The sequence below is a fragment of the Eptatretus burgeri genome, chromosome 5, assembly GCF_056783735.1.
Source record: "Eptatretus burgeri isolate ZD-2024b chromosome 5, Ebu_testis_v1, whole genome shotgun sequence".
Lineage (NCBI taxonomy): Eukaryota > Metazoa > Chordata > Myxini > Myxiniformes > Myxinidae > Eptatretus > Eptatretus burgeri.
Genome location: NC_140965.1, coordinates 46,869,374 through 46,888,227, shown reverse-complemented (window position 1 = coordinate 46,888,227; position 18,854 = coordinate 46,869,374). Strand labels below are relative to the sequence as shown.

The 18,854-nt window shown below is 42.0% G+C and overlaps 1 protein-coding gene across 6 annotated transcripts in view; it reads right to left on the bottom strand.

Moving 5' to 3' along the window:
* The window catches only part of LOC147026370 (sodium/potassium-transporting ATPase subunit beta-1-interacting protein 3-like), a 298,816-nt gene that overhangs the window by 18,939 nt on the left and 261,023 nt on the right, over positions 1–18,854 (bottom strand). For all 6 annotated transcript variants that reach the window (XM_085881744.1, XM_085881745.1, XM_085881746.1 and 3 more), the window contains one exon: positions 12,047–12,247. In XM_085881744.1, coding sequence (XP_085737870.1) covers positions 12,047–12,247 — 201 coding nt within the window. The remainder of the gene's footprint in view (positions 1–12,046; positions 12,248–18,854) is intronic.

Below are 18,854 nucleotides of genomic sequence, written 5' to 3'. Positions count from 1 at the left end.
ACTGAATTGCTACTTATTACATCGAGATCCTGGTAAACTCGAACAGCATGGCATACCTAATTAAACATCCTAATTACCCTTTAAATGCATACCCCCCCCCCTCAAACCTAACAATACTAACCCTATTAATTTTTTTTTCCAGTCAATGTAATCGTTATGGAGGAGTTTGTAAATACAGGGTGTCTCAATATTATGTCTACTGACATATATATATATATATATATATATATATATATATATATATATATATATATATATATATATATATATATATATATATATATATATATATATACCTATATATATATATATATATACCTATATATACCTATATATACCTATATATATCTATATATACCTATATATACCTATATATATCTATATATACCTATATATATCTATATATACCTATATATATCTATATATATATACCTATATATATATACCTATATATATATACCTATATATACCTATATATATATATATATATATATACCTATATATATATACCTATATATATATACCTATATATATATATATACATACCTATATATATATATATATATATATATATATATATATATATATATATATATACACACACACACACACACACACACACACATACATACATATATCGAAAACTATACTATCTTGTCATTCTGCACTGCCTTATGGGTAACAGCTGACTGATGATGTCCAATCATTCCATCACATACAAACACCATCTGTTAGGTATCAGTAACACTCATCACCCGTACTCTGTATTTATTAATTTTTTGTATACATAGTAGAGGCTCGTGGAAGAGCTAGTTCTAGTATATTTAATGGATCAGGGCATAACAGACAAAACAAGACGCAAAACATGCAAAAGGAACAGTAGAGAGAGGGGGTGGACACCAACAGCAGAGTTGAAGGCCAAGACATGGAGATCGGACAAACAATGGGTGTGGTGAGAAATTGAGGGCAGTAGAGGACGCATGAGGTGGCCAAGATGGATACATAAAGAAACTCTAAGGAGAGAAAGTCATTATCTTTCAGAGAGGTCGTGAAAGTTTTATTAATCTTTCAGAAATGGTGCATAAAATCTGTATACATTTTATTGAGACACCCCAGCATTACAAGAAAAGTGCCCATATTGGAACGACACACAGGCCAACACAATCTCCAGTGCATCCAGGTACCTATCTAATTACCAATTAAACCCATCCACCCCAACCTTTCTGGGGAGTCATTCCATGCATTAACCACTCTCCAACTGTAAGACCCCTTGCCTTAAAACGATCCGAACTCTCATCTACTTTACCCTCAAGCTATGACTCCTGGTCCTAACACTGCTCACTCTGCTGAAAAACTCCACAGCACCAAATCTTGCCCACACCCTTCATTATCTTAAACATCTCAATCACATCCCCCCCTCCACACACACACACACACACACACACACACACACACACACACACACACACACACACACACACACACACACACACACACACACACACACACACACACACACACACACACACACACACACACACACACTTAACTGCCTTGGAATGTATAAAGTCCTGTCTACTTCAAACGTTTGTCATAGCTTGGTCGAGATAGCCCTGGAATCAATCTGGTATCTCTAATTCTGTGCTGAACAATCTGTGGTTATGTCCTTTCTCAGGTGTGGTGACTAAAACTGAAAACACTATTCTATTTGAGACCTCATTAACTTTGTATGCAGTGTTAACACTACATCTTTTGATTTGAAATTTATTCCTCCAGTTGGTTTTAGCTATAACTGCTTGGCACTGTGCTGTCTGCTTACCCTTTGTATCTATAACCACCCCCAGATCGTTCTCCTGTGCAACATGCTCCATGACTTCCCCTAACATCATGTAATCACCGTTTTCACTCCTAGAGATAACCTGCTCCCTTCGGGAGACGCCTGGGAGGTGGGTGTGGGGGGTTGTGGGGGAGGTGAGGAAAAATATTTTGTGCCTTGGCTCAAAATCCCCTGTCTGCAACAGGTATCCTCCGTAAACCACTTTCACTGGAGCACACATCCAGGCAGAAATTATAAGTAGTCTTTTTCAACCACTTGCGCATCCGTAAACCACTTGCGTTGTGACACGCATCCAGGCAGAAATTCTAACCCTAACCCTCACGAGGAGGGGGGGGGCTTATTGTGCTCATGACCTGATCCTGGCTGGGTACAACCAAAATGTATGCAAAATTTGGTGGAGATCAGGCCAGTTCTGTTTTGATGCCTCCGCTGACGAAGTCCGCTGATGTTTGCTTCTCTCCAATCATCCGGCACCTGTCCTAATTCCAGTGATTTTTATTTTATTTTAAAGGATCTAAGGCTTGTAGTGGAGCTAACACACACACACACACACACACACACACACACACACACACACACACACACACACACACACACACACACACACACACACACACACACACACACACACACACACAAGGTGCATTTCCTCAGGAGGAATTTCTTCCTCCCCATGGATGCCAATGTAAGGAGATTGTCTGTGTTCTTGTCCTTTTAAATGCTGAATGTCAAGAAAGGAAGTAGCACACACCATTTCTAAAAAAAAACTTTGGTATGACTCATCTGGGGTTTGAACCGCCGACCTCCCAGACTTGGAGCAGATGCTCTCACCCTTACACCACCGATTCTGCTGATCTGCTCTGCCAACTCCCGCAATACTATCGGATGCATATTATCTGGCCCTGGAGTTTTATCATCCGTTAAATTTTCTAGCTGTTTCTTCACTTCATCTACTCCTACATGGATCTCTTCTAAAAGCTCTTGCTCGCCCCAGAGATAGATACTCTCTGCTATTGGAAGTTCTGCTGACTGCTCCCATACAAATGTGGAAGCAAAAAAAAAAATAACGATTGAATAATCCTGCCATTTCACCCTCATCATCACCAATTCTCCTGTGCTATTCCTCAATGGACCCACACTCCTCTGAACCATTTCCTTACCCCTTTTTCCTTAAAGAATGTCTGATGTTATGTTTAATATTCTTGGCTATGTCCTTTTCATATTCCCTTTTGGCCTGCCGAGTTATTTTCTTAACTGCTGAATGTTTCCTCCTGTATAGACGTGAGTCAGACTTCAATCCTGTTGTTTTACATTGAATGAATGCCTTCCCTAACTACACTACATATATCTATTCAATTTCCCTGGTGCATTTCTGCCTCTCCCTTTACACCTCACTGGAATATGCCGACTGCACCAAACACATTTTCTCCTTGAAGATTGCCCATTTCTCTGACGCAGATCACCCACTCATTAACTTCATCCAATCTAAAGTTCTCACGTCACTTCTCATATCCTCAAAGTTTTTCCTCCTAAAATCCAACAACTTTTCACCACTATCCTGAACTTCACATCTCAACAATAAGGTTGAGATTACTGCATTGTTATTGCTTGTCCCCAGATGCTCTCCCACCTTCACCTCCCCTACATTATTGGGATCGTTATACGAAAAGAGGTCGGACACAGCACCCCCCCCCACCCACCTCCCTTCGTGGCCTTTTTCACAAACTGGGTCAAAAAGCCATCCTGGACTTGAGCTAGGAAATCCTCATCTACTCTGCCCTTTGTACGCCTGGTGTTGGCTTAATGGTTAGGGTGGTGGGCTTTGGATCCTAGGGTACTGAGTTGAAATCCTGCTCAGCTGTTGAATTAATACCAGGTGGGGTTAACTCGGCCCGTCATCCTCCTGAGGTCGGCAAAGTGAGTGCCAGCATGCTGGTGCACTGTGTCGGAGTGGCGACCCGTCCAGGATTGTGCCCAATAGCCAAGGAGACTGCTCAGGCAGCACCAACGCTCTGCACAGAGTATGGTCCCAATCTCCTCTCCTCCTCTGCCCTTTCCTGGACAAAATCTATCCCTGACAAATTAAAATCCCCCATACTGTAATCAAAACTCTTTCCTTATCACATGCCCTTCTGAATTATTCATGGACTCCTCCTTCCTCCTCTTCCCTCACACCAGGAGTCCTATAAGAGCATCGTCACAGTATCTTACTATTCTTACAATCCCGAATTAATGTCTGTCCACAGTCCACACAGAGTGGAGGGGTTTGTGATTCCTATGTGCCTTTATAGAAACAAAAATCTCTAAAACAACAACAGATATGCACAATCAGATTTCCATATTAGAATGCAAGAATCAAAGCATGGACTTGGCGAACATGATTTCATTGTTGAAATACGACTCGACTAAAAGACTAGCTTGTGCACAAATGAATGCATTACCAGGCTGTGGAAGGTGCATAGAGAGCTTTTGCACGTCTGCCAAGAAGTATATGTTTGTGCCAGGATGAGTCACGTTAATGCTTATTGGTTTCAAACGTCGTGGGACATATGCTCCTGCACACCAGCCAATTTATTCTCCTGACAAGCAGAAAGCTAACATTGGTGAGAAAAAGTGAAGCAACCTTGTAGCATTCATCATAGAAAATATGCATTTCCGTCAAGTTCCATGTAACTCACACAGGAATGACCGTAGCCATATTTGCAGGGACTGTAAATGAGCATCATACATGCACAGATAGATTGTTTTTGCATTGAGATTTTGTTGCATTGAAAGTGATACTGTAGTCCAAGCAATCCATCCATCCATGCATCCATCCATCCATCGGGACCATACTCTGTACAGAGCGTTGGTGCTGCCGAAGCAGTCTCCTTGGCTATTGGGTACAATCCTGGACGGGTCGCCACTCTGACGCAGGATACTCGAATGACTCAGTCATCCCATCAAGCTGGTACTCATTTTGCCAACCTGGGAAGGATGACAGGCTGAGTCAACCCCACCTGTTATGAATTCAACAGCTAACCAGGATTTGAACTCAGGATCGTAGGATCCCAAGCCTGCCACCCTAACCATTAAGTCAGCACCAGGAGTAGTCCAAGCAATGTAAAATAAAAAAGTCAATGCAGGTGTGTTTAAAAAGCTAATGAGAAATGTAAAGTACAGGACTTTTTAACCCCCATTTCCTCCACCATATCCAGGTCTTTCCCTGCACTATCCTCACCTCTCCCCATTCCACCCCTCGTAATATCTAGCTGCCCCCTCATCAGTTTAAACTAGGCAGAGTATAAACAATGTGTGCTGAACAAGGATATACAAGGAACTTCGACCCAGGAGGACGACAGGAGGTCATTTGGCACATCGTGTCTGTGCTGAAATTGAGAGTGAAATGTGCAAGGAAAACAAGAAAAAGTTTGGCATTTTCATGATGTAGACAGCACTCACGGTCATCTTGTGAGCAGTGCTGCGGCCATTTACAGGGTGTTTGTACATCAGCCTTGATTTGATCCTGCCACGTACAATGCTTTCAGAAAGTAGTCACACCCCTTGGCTTTTTCACATTTTGTTGTGTTACAGTTTGAATTTAAAATGGATTAAATTTGAATTTTTTGGCACTGATCCATACAAAATACCCCCATAACGACAAAGTAAAAACATGTTTTTAGAAATCTTTACAAATCAATTAAAGATAAAACTCTGAAAAGTCTTGCATCAATAAGTATTCAACCCACTGAGTCAAGACAATGTAGAAGCTCCTTTGGCAGTGATTACAGCCTCTAATCTTCTTGGGTATGTCTGTAACAACCTTGCCCATCTGGATTTTGGGAGTTCTTCCATTTGTTCTTGCAGATTTGCTCAAGCTCTGTCAAGTTGGATGGGGAGCGTCGGTGAACAGCGATCTTCAAGTCGTTCCACAGATTCTCAATGGGATTCGAGTCTGGACTTTGTCTGGGCCACTCATGGACTTTCACTTTCTTGTTCTGAAGCCATTTCAGCGTTGCTTTGGCTGTATGCTTGGGGTCATTGTCCTGTTGGAATGTAAATCTTTGACGCAGTCTCAGGTTTTTTGCACACTGAAGAAAGCTTTCCTCAAGGATTTGCCTGCATTTGTTTCATTTATTGTTTCCTCTATTCTTACAAGTCTTCCAGTCCTTGCCACTGAAAAGCATCCCTCATAGCATGATGCTGCCACCACCATGCTTCATGGTAGAGATGGTGTTAGATGGGTGATGAGCTGTGCTCGGTTTCTGCCAGACGTACCGCTTTGCATTCAGGCAAAAGTACAGCCTGGTGTTGGCTCAGCAGCGAGGGTGCCTGGCTTTGAATCTTCGGGTCCTGAGGTTTGAGTTCTGTTGGACACTGAATTAACACCACGTGGGGTTTACTCAGCCTGTCATCCTTCCGAGGACGGCGGTGAAATGAGCATACAGTGTACTGGTATACGGGCACAGCCGTGCCCCAACAAAATGATAGCTACCTGGCAGCCAAGCTGCCATATGCAAGAAGAAGATTCAGGCAAAAGAGATAAATTTTTGTCTCATCAGCCCACAGAATCTTTTGCGTCATACTCTCAGTCTTTCATGTGCCTTTTTCAAACTCCAGGTGTGCTGAAATGCGTCTTTTTCTCAGGAGTGGCTTCCATCTGGCCACTCTCCCATCAAGCCTAGATTTGTGAAGTGCTGCAGAAATTGTTGTCATTCTGGCAGATTCTCCAATCTCAGCCAAGAACTCTGGAGCTCTGTTGGAGTGGTCATTGGGTTCTTGGTCACCTCCCTGAAGAAGGTCCTTCTTGCCTGGTTGCTCAGTTTGTCTCTCGGAAGAGTCTGGGTAGCTCCATATTCTTTCCATTTGGTAATGATGAAGCTCAGTGTGCTCTTGGGAACTTTCAACACTCTAAGAAATTGTTTTATTCCCTTCCTCAGATCAATACCTCCTAAAAATTCTATCTCTGAGTTCTACGGACAGTTCTTTGGACCTCATGGTAGAGTTTCTGCTCTGATATGCACTGTCAACTGTGGGGTCTTATATAGAAAGGTGTGTTTCTTTTTAAATCATGCCCAATCAATCGAACTGGCCACAGGTGGACTTCACTCAAGTTGTAGAGACATCTCAATGATGATGAAAGGAAATTGGATTCAACTGAGCTCAATTTGGAGTGTCATCGCAAAAGGGGTTGAATACTTATTGACGCAAGAGATTTCAGCTTTTCATTTTTAATTAATTCATAAGAATTTCAAAAAAAAAACAAAATTACACTTTGACATTATGGGGTATCATGTATGAATGGGGAGCAAAAAAAGAAATCTCGATTTAATCCATTTTGAATTCAGGCTGTAACACAACAAAATGTGAAAAAGCCAAGGGGTGTGAATACTTTCTGAAGGCATTGTATTGACTAGCCGAGTTTGAGTCATAAATTTCTCTGCTGCTGTGAGACTGCAGTACTTGATTATCTGTAAACTGCCTATTCACATTTGCTGGTTTGCGGGGCTGCTATGTCACGTGTTTCACTCAGCCAATGTTCTTATTTTTTTTTTATGACGCTCCATCCATTTTGGATCAAGCGCACTCGTAAGCGAGTAGATTCAGTCGGTGTTTTGCATGCACGTTTTCTAATCTTATGAATCTGGCCCTGATGCGAGCTGCACTTTACTATTTCACCTTCGCTATGTCACCCTACAGTGGTTGTGATCTTGTCAGTACATATATTTCATGTGATGGCAACCTTTTTTTGCCCATCAGATAACTTTGATTACAGATTAATCGGTGTGGCCTGCATCTCTATGCTGATGCCAGGACGAGGTTTATTGAGATATGCTCTTTATTATACCAAGTCTGTTTGAATTTGCAGAGCATTATTATGAATCTGGGGCCATGCTGACCAGATGGTCTCATGTCCATATATTAATTTAGACATGCATCGCCGTAAGCTATGCTGACCTGTGTGTCTTGTTTGTGGAACTTATTGGTGCATTTTGTTTGTTGCAGTGAATCTGCGTAGAAGAAAGGTCAATGAATAAAGACGGGAATGAAAGATGTGACATCAGCTTCATCATTGATGAAGACCAATTCACCTGTAGACCAAGCTTTAAGATCCCGTGTGATGGGGATAAAGGGCTTGGCGTGGAAATGTCACGGCTGAAGTGGGCTTGATCACGACCAAAGGAAACAGAGTTTGATCATTAATGGACAGTGACACAAGAGTGGATGAAGTTCAGCAGAGCCTCTGAATGGAGAGTGCATTTGAATAAATCCAGAGACATTCACCATGAATACCAAAGCTACCTCAAGACCCAAGACAGAAACCAAGGAATGTTCACGTAAATTTGAGAACGAGGTGTTTTCTTGGCGACAAAAATCCAAGAAATACATGGCAGATTTGACGGTCTCTGCTGAGGACAGCATTTCAGAGACAGGTTCAAGAGACAGCAGAAAGGCACCAAGCCGACCTGCATAAACAGTGAGTCATGCCACATTCAAGGAATCCACAAGGTCATTTGGGAGTGCAGTGTCCTCGGTGCATGTCCCTGAGGCTGGAGAAAGGGCTTCTTTGGTGGCACAGGTCAAATCACTCGTGCAGCGGCAACGCCTGAAGAAGATGGAGCTCAAATTGAGAATTGAGGAGGAATTGGTAATTGAAACAGTTATTACTGTACTGGATGCAAAGGAGAAGATCCTTGCTTGGGAAAAGTTTGGCAACCTTGGCTCTGACCATTCAACATAAATGGTGAAATTTGCAGACCCTCGTATGAACCCTGACACAGCGGAATACATACCACAACCGGCAGTTGGTGATAGTTCGACACCCAGATGGGCAGACGGTGCTAATGCAATGCCACAACAAGCAGGCAGAGATAGTGTGCTGTTGGCAGTTGTACAAAATATGGATGCTGCCCACAAGAATCAAGAAGGTCTCGCCAAGCTTATTGCACTGCATCAGCAACGGAATCTGCTGCCGCAGTCGGAGGTTCCAAAGTTTGGGGGCGAACCAATCTAGTACCAGGCATTTGTGAAGGCTTTTGATACCAGGATATGTTGCAGGACTTCAAATGAGAATTAAAGACTGCATTATCTTGAGCAGTACACATATGGCAAGGATAAAGACATAGTGCAAAGTTTCCTTCATATCCCACCGCCTATGGGGTAAAAGGAAGCAACGGAACTAGTGGAGCGGAAGTTCGGTGACGAAAATAAAATTGCAAACGCCTACATCACAAGGGCCTTGAAATGGCTGGCTATAAAGGCCGATGATACTGAAGGACTTGATGACTTTGCAGTTTTGCTTAGAGAAAGTTACAATGCTATGAAAGATATTCATTATCTTCGAGAGTTATAACAATAGCACAATCTTTGCAAGATTGTTGGGAAACCTCCCTTCCATGGACACACCTGCTGGACACGAGCTGAAACAAAGCTCATGGATGAGCAGAATGGCAAGGTTACCTTCACACAGCTCATCAAATTAATTGAAAAGCAGGCCCATGTAGCCACTAACCCACTCTTTGGACATCAAGCTGTGGAGACGCAAGAAAGGCAACCTGACAGAGAAAGGGAGCTTGGAGGAGTCCCTGCCAAGCAAGCCCAAAGGAGGAACTTCAGGACAAATAGTCACCAACCCAACTTTGGTACCAAAAGCACTGCTGTCAACTCTCCATCCAACAGTAGCAACCATCCACCTGGAGGTGCCAAAATCATATGCAGCATTCAGTCAGCCATGGAGAACATACCATGGAGATGTGTCCATCACCTAAGAGGACGCTCTCAGAGAGATAAGCTCAAGTTTATTACACCCAGGGGCCTACGCTTCAGTTGCTTAGCATATGGAAACAGAAGTAGAGATTGTAGCTCAAAGCTTTCCTGTAAGTTGTTTCGACAGGAGCATGCGGCCATCTTCCACGACAATAATGCAGAAGATCGCGAACATGAGTTCGGCATGGGTAGTAGAGTATCTGGGCCGGAGACCAATGATCATCATTTAGAACCCATCGTTCCTACCCTTTGAATTGGACAAGAACCTCTGCATGAATGACATCACCATCAACCAAGAGGTGTCTACATACTGGAACCAGCACGACTGATGTGGCCTTTGCAATCATACCAGTTCATCTAATGGTCAGATTCAGCGACAAGTATGTGGAAACATATGCCTTGCTGGACAGCGAAAGTTCCGCCACCTTTTGCACAGAGAACCTCCTGAGCAGGTTGAATTTGAGCAGGCGAGAGGGCAGTTGGCTGTTTATCACCATAAATAGCTAGAATTCCATCAACTGTCACACTATGAAGAACCTGAAGGTGTATGACCTTCATGGACAAAATGTTATTGAGCTTCCAAATGTTTTTACAAGAGAGAAGATGCCAATCAACTGAGAAGACGTGCTATCAGAGGATTACATCAGACATTATTGGCCTTATCTCAGTCAAATGCAGCTTCCAAAGATTGAGGCTGAGGTGGGAACGTTCATTGCGAGCGAAGATCCAAGAGCCCTGGAACCTTGAGACAAAGGGAACAGTTAAATAAATGAACCCTTTGCTATAATGACTCTTCTGGGATGGGCAACTAATGGTCCCATCCTTGCCTGGAACACCTTTGAATTGCACAAGAACCTCTGCGTGAATCGCATCACTATCAGCCAGCTCGACCAACAACTTGCAAAATATTTTCATGGAGATTTTGATGGACACACCACTTGTGATTAAATTGAATATTCTGTTGACGACAGCCACTTTATGAAAGCAGCAGACAGCACAATTCAACGAAAAGATGGCCATTTTAAAATTGGCCTTCCTCTCAGAGACAGAGCCATGTGATTCCTAAACAACATACATTAAGTTAAGCAAAGGTTGGAGCAATTGTGCAAGAAGCTGAAGGGAAATGCGATATTCCGTGAGCACTGCTTGACCTTTGTGAGCAACATCATCGATTAGGGTTACACCAGCAAGATACCCATCAACAATGTTGACTGTAACAATGGCAAAGTTTGGTTTCTGCCTCACCACAGTCTACCATCCGAAAAAAAACAAACAAAATAAGAGTAGTTTTTGATGACTCAGCTCGATTTGCCAGTGTGTCATTAAACGACCAGCTTCTACAGCGGCTGGACTTCAATAACAGTTTGGTAGGAGTGTCGATTCCATTCTGATAGGAATCTGTGGCCCTGATGGCAGACGTGTAAGCTGTTACAGCAGTTGTGTGTCCCTGTTGAAGATCGCAATATGTTGCGTTTCCTCTGGTGGCTGAGTGATGATCTTGATGAAGACCCTGCAGACTATCGTATGAACATTCATCTGCTTGTGCCAACATCTCCAGCAAATTGCGTCTATGCGCTCCATAAGAATGCTGATGACAATGTGGAGACCTTTGAGCAAGAGGTCATAGATACTGTGACAGGGTGTTTTTCCAAGGATGACTGTCTGAAGTCTGTCGCAAATGAGTTCAAGGCCTTTGTCTTGCTCGAAGCTGAAGTGTGACATGATAAATTGATTTGACATTCACTTTGCATCTGTTTTGAGAATTCCATGGACCTTGCATCATTGATTTGACATGTCCGTTGCATTGGATGAACATGAGCCACATTTTACTGTTTCACCTTCACTACATCACCCTAAAGTGGTCACAATCTTGTAAGTACATATATTGTAACGGCAATCTTTTTCTGCCCATCAGATAACTCTCATTATCGATTGATCAGTTTGGCCTGCTTCTCAATCCTGATTCCATGATGAGGTTTATTGTGATATGCTCTTTATGACACCGAGTCTGTTAGTATTTGCTGAGCACTATTATGATGCTTTGTGCATTGCCAGTATGTGCATCGCCCTTTGGGGCCATGCTGACCAGATGGTCTCATGTCGGTATATCAATTTAAATATGCATCGCTGCAAGCCAAGCTCATCTGTGTGTCTTATATGTGGAACTTATTGGTGCATTTTGTCTGTTGCAGTGAAACTGAAAAAAGGTCAATGAATAAAGAGATGAATGAAAGATGTGACATCAGCTTTGTCAGTGATCTTTTACAGCAGCATTGAAAACCATCCTGGGTGATTCGCTAAGTTTTTGATGGGGTATCACAAGCATCTTTGAAAGATGATGAATACCCATAACGAGTAGGCTACAACTTGAATGCAGAAAGCAATTACTGATTCGTCATTTTGTGAAGTACCATACGATAATTATTCTCCTGCTCGAAAATATGGTTTTGTTTCAATACTCACAGCCAGTGCGGTCTGCATGCAACTTTGTGCGACCTCCAAGAACTGGTACTCGAGGAGACAACCAGGCACAGAGATGTAGGCGAGGCCATCGGGGGCTGGATGTCCCGACGGAGGTTCCTCGGGCTGGGGTTGGCAGCCCGGTCCGTGCTCTCTCCACCATGAACGATGTACCGACACACCCAACGTGAGGATGTCACTGTCCTGTGAAAAGCAAGCGTAAACTGCTTCATGAAGTCTGCAAGCAGATAAGAAAACCAGATGAATGCTTCTTGCACAAGGATGGCATACCAAGGGTGCTACTATCCAGAATGTCATTCTGGTTTGAAAAATCTTTACATCTTGCAAAAATTCCAAAGTAGAACCAGAAACTTCATAATATACAAATAACAGGTTATTCTGGCTCAGCAATAATCAAGGTCATTATAATAGTAGTTCATAACAACAACAATAATAATTTATGAGAACTGGAAGCATAAGGATAGCTTAGTTACACATACATATCTAAATATACACATACATCTACATATATAGATAAAAAATATACATACATAAATATACATATACATGTATAAATATATAAAGACATGCATACATATAAATGTACATGTATACATGTATAAATATAAATATACATACATAAATATACATATACATGTATAAATATATAAAGACATGCATACATATAAATGTACATGTATACATGTATAAATATAAATATACATACATAAATATACATATACAGTGGGGAGAACAAGTATTTGATACACTGCCGATTTTACAGGTTTTCCCACTTACAAAGCACGTAGAGGTCTGTAATTTTTATCATAGGTACACTTCAACTGTGAAAGATGGAATCTAAAACAAAAATCCTGAAAATCACATTGTATGATTTTAAAATAATTAATTTGAATTTTATTGCATGAAATAAGTATTTGATCACCCACCAACCAGTAAGAATTCTGGCTCTCACAGACCTGTTTGTTTTGTTTTTAAGAAGCCCTCCCATTCTCCACTCATTACCTGTATTAACTGCACTTGTTTGAACTTGTTATCTGCATAAAAGACAGCTGTCCACACTTAATCAGACTCCAACCTCTCCACAATGGGCAAGACCAGAGAGCTGTCTAAGGACATCAGGGACAAAATTGAAGACTTGCACAAGGCTGGGATGGGCTATAGGACAATAGGCAAGCAGCTTGGTGAGAAGGCAACAACTGTTGGCGCAATTATTAGAAAATGGAAGAAGTTCAAGATAACAGTCAATCTCCCTCGGTCTGGGGCTCCATGCAAGATCTCACCTCGTGGAGCCTCAATGATCATGAGAAAGGTGAGGGATCAGCCTAGAACTACACGGCAGGACCTGGTCAATGACCTGAAGAGAGCTGGGACCACAGTATCAAAGAAAACCATAAGTAACACACTACGCCGTCATGGATTAAAATCCTGCAGCGCATGCAAGGTCCCTCTGCTCAAGCCAGCGCATGTCCAGGCCCGTCTGAAGTTTGGCAATGACCATCTGGATGATCCAGAGGAGGAATGGGAGAAGGTCATGTGGTCTGATGAGACCAAAATAGTGCTTTTTGGTTTAAACTCCACTCGCCGTGTTTGGAGGAAGAAGGATGAGTACAACCCCAAGAACACCATCCCAACCGTGAAGCCTCCATACCCCCCAAGCTACTCGTGCACCCGTCAACAGCACTCGCCCCTCTCTAACTTGCTCGGCACGACCGAACTCACCTGGTCGAGATTCGCTTCAAGGGAGAATAGAGTCTCCCTCCGTTCCCGAAGGAGGCTCTCTGGCTGCTCGCACCGGGTCAAGAGACAGTCCGCCAGCTCGCCCCCATTAAGCCTCGCTACCTCTGTGTGTGTGTGTCAGTCTTTCACCCCGTCCAATTCATCCTCTATCTCCCGTGTCTCTGTACATTTTATTTCTGTTGTCTCTGCGTGTCTATTCGTTTCTGTTTCTTTCTGGCTCCATTTTCCTTCCCATCTGAGTCGTTCTTCCTCTCTGAGCCCCATTAACTGTTCGTTATCTTTCCGGAGTTTTTCCATCTCTGTGGACTCCAATTTTGCTCTCTCCTCGAGTTGATTTAATTTCAAACTCATATTGTTTTTGTTTCCTTTCCCACTGTTCCTCTCATTCTTCCTTCTCCAATTTCATCGTTTCTTTCAATTGGCTTAGTTCTTTTTCCCGTTTCGTTCGTTTTCCGTTCTCTATCTCCTCGCACTCCCGCCTCGCCTTTTCTTTCAATTGGTCAACCTCAAATTCATGTTCTTTTTGTTTTCTATTCCACTGTTCCTCTCGTTCTTCTTTCTCCAATCTCATAGTTTCTTTCAATTGGCTTAGTTCTTTTTCCCGTTTCGTTCGTTGTTCGTTCTCCATCTCCTGGCACTCCAGCCTTGCCTTTTCTTTCAATTGGTCCACCTCAAATTCATGTTCTTTTTGTTTTCTATTCCACTGTTCCTCTCGTTCTTCCTTCTCCAATCTCGTTGTTTCCTTCAATTGACTGATTTCTCCTTCCTGCTTCATTCCTTGCTCCTTCACTTTCTCCTCGTACTCCAACCTATTTTTTTCCTTCCGTCGTTCAGTTTCAAATTCATACTCTTTTTGTTTTCTTTTCCATTGTCTCTCTTGTTCCTCATTCTGCAATCTCGTTATTTCCTTCAATTGACTGATTTCTTTCTCCTGTCATTCGTTCTTCTTCCATTACTCTTTCCTGCATCTCATTCTGCAATCTGGCCTTCGCTTCCAGCTGTTCGATCTGTACAGTGTGGTTCCTTAACGTTTCATTCTCCGTTTTCGTTCTTTGTTCTCTCACCATCCTCAACTCGTTTTGTAATTCCGTCTCTTTGTTTTGGTGTTTCTGTAACTCAGAAGTTTTCTTTTCTAATTCCATCCTCATCTCCACACACTCCAACCTTGCTTTGGCTTCTAACCGTTTGATCTGTACAGTGTGGTTCCTCAACGTTTCATTCTCTGCTGTCGTTCTTTCTTTCAACGTCCTCAGTTCATTTTGTAATCCTATCTCATTGTTTTGGTGTTTCAGTATCTCAGAAGCTTTCCTTTCTAATTCGTTTTTCATCTCTACACCTCTTTCACATTCTTTCTTCCTCATTTCATCCATTTCCCTCCTGTATTTATTTAGGTATTCCAGGCGATCCTCTTTCAGCTCCTGAACTTGTTCCTGTGCATCGGCCAATCGTTGTGCTTCCGTGTGCACATAATCCTTATGAACCCAGTCTGCGTTGGCCAAGTCCTTTTCCAACCCCCGAATTCGTTCCTGTGCCTCGGCCAATTCAGTTTGCAATGTACTGCCGTCGCCCTGCCTCGCCTGCCATGCCCCCGTGGTTTGAACCGGTGGGCGGGAGCGCTTCCCCCGCCGTGCCGTGCGGCTCGTTGCACTAGTAATAGCGGATCGCTCACGCCTCGTGCCGCACTGAGGTGTGGCCGCGCTGCCATCTTGCGAGTCAGAGTTTGTTTGCCGGAAAAGTTCCTGCACAGGCCGCTCCCACTGACTACTATTCGTGGTGCGGTTATAATAATAAAATGGAGAACCAGGTACATTGTTGCATCGCTGTATTTCCCAACCTTCTGGTACGGGTCCAACCCGTATGGCGATGGCGTCCTGGACCATGGATTCTAACATTTCCAAATGCATTCCTAATCCCTCCTGCCCCTGCTCGCCTTGGCTGAACATTTTACGTGCTGGGAATAAAATTTATAACGCTCGTAATTTGGGGACAGGGGCGGGGGGGTTTGCTCCGTATACCCCTGATCCGACTCCGTGAATTTTGCTACAGAGGCAGAGGGGGCCGAATCGCACTCCTGAACACCAATTGTTACGGGCCGGGGGTCGGCCGCCAACCGACCGCTCTGAACCGAGCCGCAAGTCGAGTCGGCCCGACCGGTCGCCAGGAATATAGATCGCCGCCCGGATAACTCCGAGCAACGGGTCCTTGTACAAGAACCGAAATACGCCAATCGGCAGATCACGTGGGGTAGGGTCGATTGCCAATCTTCAATGTACCTAAATACCCACGTGATCCAACTACCGGGGTATTCCACCCTCGACGGAACTCGTACGGAACAAACCGCCGAGGCGAGCTTGTCCGTGCGCGATTCCGAGCGGCGTAACCGCCAAGAGCCGTCGGTCCAAATGTGCCCCTATTACAGCAAACCAACGGCTTTCAAACTCCCAACACACGAAATGTTCAGTCAATGAGGGAATGGACACAACGAGCAGGTTTACATTCATACAGGAATATTTATTATAATGAAACACGTATGCAATTAAATAAGGCAAAACACGTATGCAATTATACAAGCAGCAAAAGCACGACAAAAGAACTACAACCGTCCACTTATTATATACAGTCATTTACACTTAACAGCAGTTCCTACTTATTAGACGGGCCCACAAACACAGGTACGCACGCACGCACGCACGCACGCACACACGAAACGGTGGCTGAGGCCTTTAATCACGAGCTCCAGCTCGGAGGACATGTGAGCTGAAACTCAGAGCTTGACTCAAACCTTTCCACCTCATGTGGTCTTCAACTTGTCCGGACCCGGGCTCCAGCGAGAGCGAGCTGGATCCAATCGCCGCGATCCTTCCCGAGCTCCTGCAAATCCTCCCGCGCTTCTCAACACGTCGGTGAGACGAGGCGCCGATCCTTCATGTCGATCGTCGCTTCCCCAAGGATCCAACTCCAACAAGAGGCCGATGCGTCGCACCAAGCCGGGAAACAAAATGGAAAACGACAAGCTCCACGAACCAAGAGGCAGCGGAAGAAGAGGAAGAAGCCTCCACTCGCAGCTCGAGCCGAACAACCGGCTCAAGTTCCTTCCAAAACAAAGCAGCAGCCGAAGCAAAAAGCTTCCGAAGGCCTCAAGCCAAGCAGGACCCGATGGCTGAAAGACTGCTCTCTCCGAAGCAAAAAGCTTACTCCTCCCACGGGACTCAGCACACGAACTCTGCCCATGGGACTCCCACGAACTCAGCCCTACCACGGGACTCCCCCGGGATTCTTTCTGAACAAAGAAAAGACGTCCTCTTTATCCTTTGTACCCTTCCCCCGCACCCGGTGTGACAAATGCCCTCGTGATCCACCCCCTGCTCAACCATGGGTGGGAGGGAGTTGTTGACGTCACTGCAGGGTTCTTCTTCCTCTTCGCAGAAGAGGGGGAGGGACGTCTCCATTGTTTGCTACCTAACTATTAAATCGATCCACAGCGCATCTAATAGATTTCAAAACATTTAAACAATGGAAAGTGAGTTATCTCAGGAACATGCACTTATTGACATAGCTGACTAAGGGAACCTGTATGTTGTATGCAATTGAATTCCAAATTCGTAACAATATAAATATACATTCATAAAGATACATAGACATAAATACATGTATAAATATAGAAATATACAGACATAAATATACATATACATGAATACATGTATAAATATACATGCCTCCATATACATGTACATGTATAAATATAAATATACAGACATAAATATGCATATACATGTATAAATATACATACATAAATATACATGTACATACACATGTATAAATATATAAATATACATACATAAACATACATATACATGTATAAATATATAAATATACATACATAAATATACATGTATAAATATATAAATATACATACATAAATATACATATACATGTATAAATATATAAATATACATACATAAACATACATATACATGTATAAATATATAAATATACATACATAAACATACATATACATGTATAAATATATAAATATACATACATAAATATACATATACATGTAAAAATATATAAATATACATACATAAACATGTATAAACATAGATACATAAATATACATGTACATACACATGTATAAATATATAAATATACATACATAAACATACATATACATGTATAAATATATAAATATACATACATAAATATACATGTATAAATATATAAATATACATACATAAATACATAAATATACATACATAAATACACATATACATGTATAAATATATAAATATACATACATAAACATACATATACATGTATAAATATATAAATATACATACATAAACATACATATACATGTATAAATATATAAATATACATACATAAACATACATATACATGTATAAATATATAAATATACATACATAAACATACATATACATGTATAAATATATAAATATACATACATAAATATACATATACATGTATAAATATACATACATAAACATACATATACATGTATAAATATATAAATATACATACATAAATATACATATACATGTATAAACATACATACATAAATATACATACATAAACATACATATACATGTATAAATATACGTACATATATATATATACATATATACATCTATACATATATACATATACAGGTAGTTGTCGACTTACAACTGCGATCGGTTCCGACCGATCGGTCGTAAGTCGATTTGGTCGTAAGTCGGCTAACCTTTCTTTTTAGCTTTATTTATAGTGTACAGGCCTATGTACTGTATAGGCCTATGCAAAAATTACTGTATGTATATTATATTGTATACCGATATAATAATCATCTGTAAGTCATATTTTATTAACATTTTCTTTGTTCAAGTCAATCACTGCACCACTACAGTACAATTGGTTTAATACTGTATTTGCAAAAACATACAAAATACAAAACATGTTATTGGTCACTCGTGCTTGGCTATGGATCGTCGATGTTATCAGCAAGGGCAGCGCTCGGGGTAGCCGGAGTTGTTTTTTTCGTCAACATGGTGAG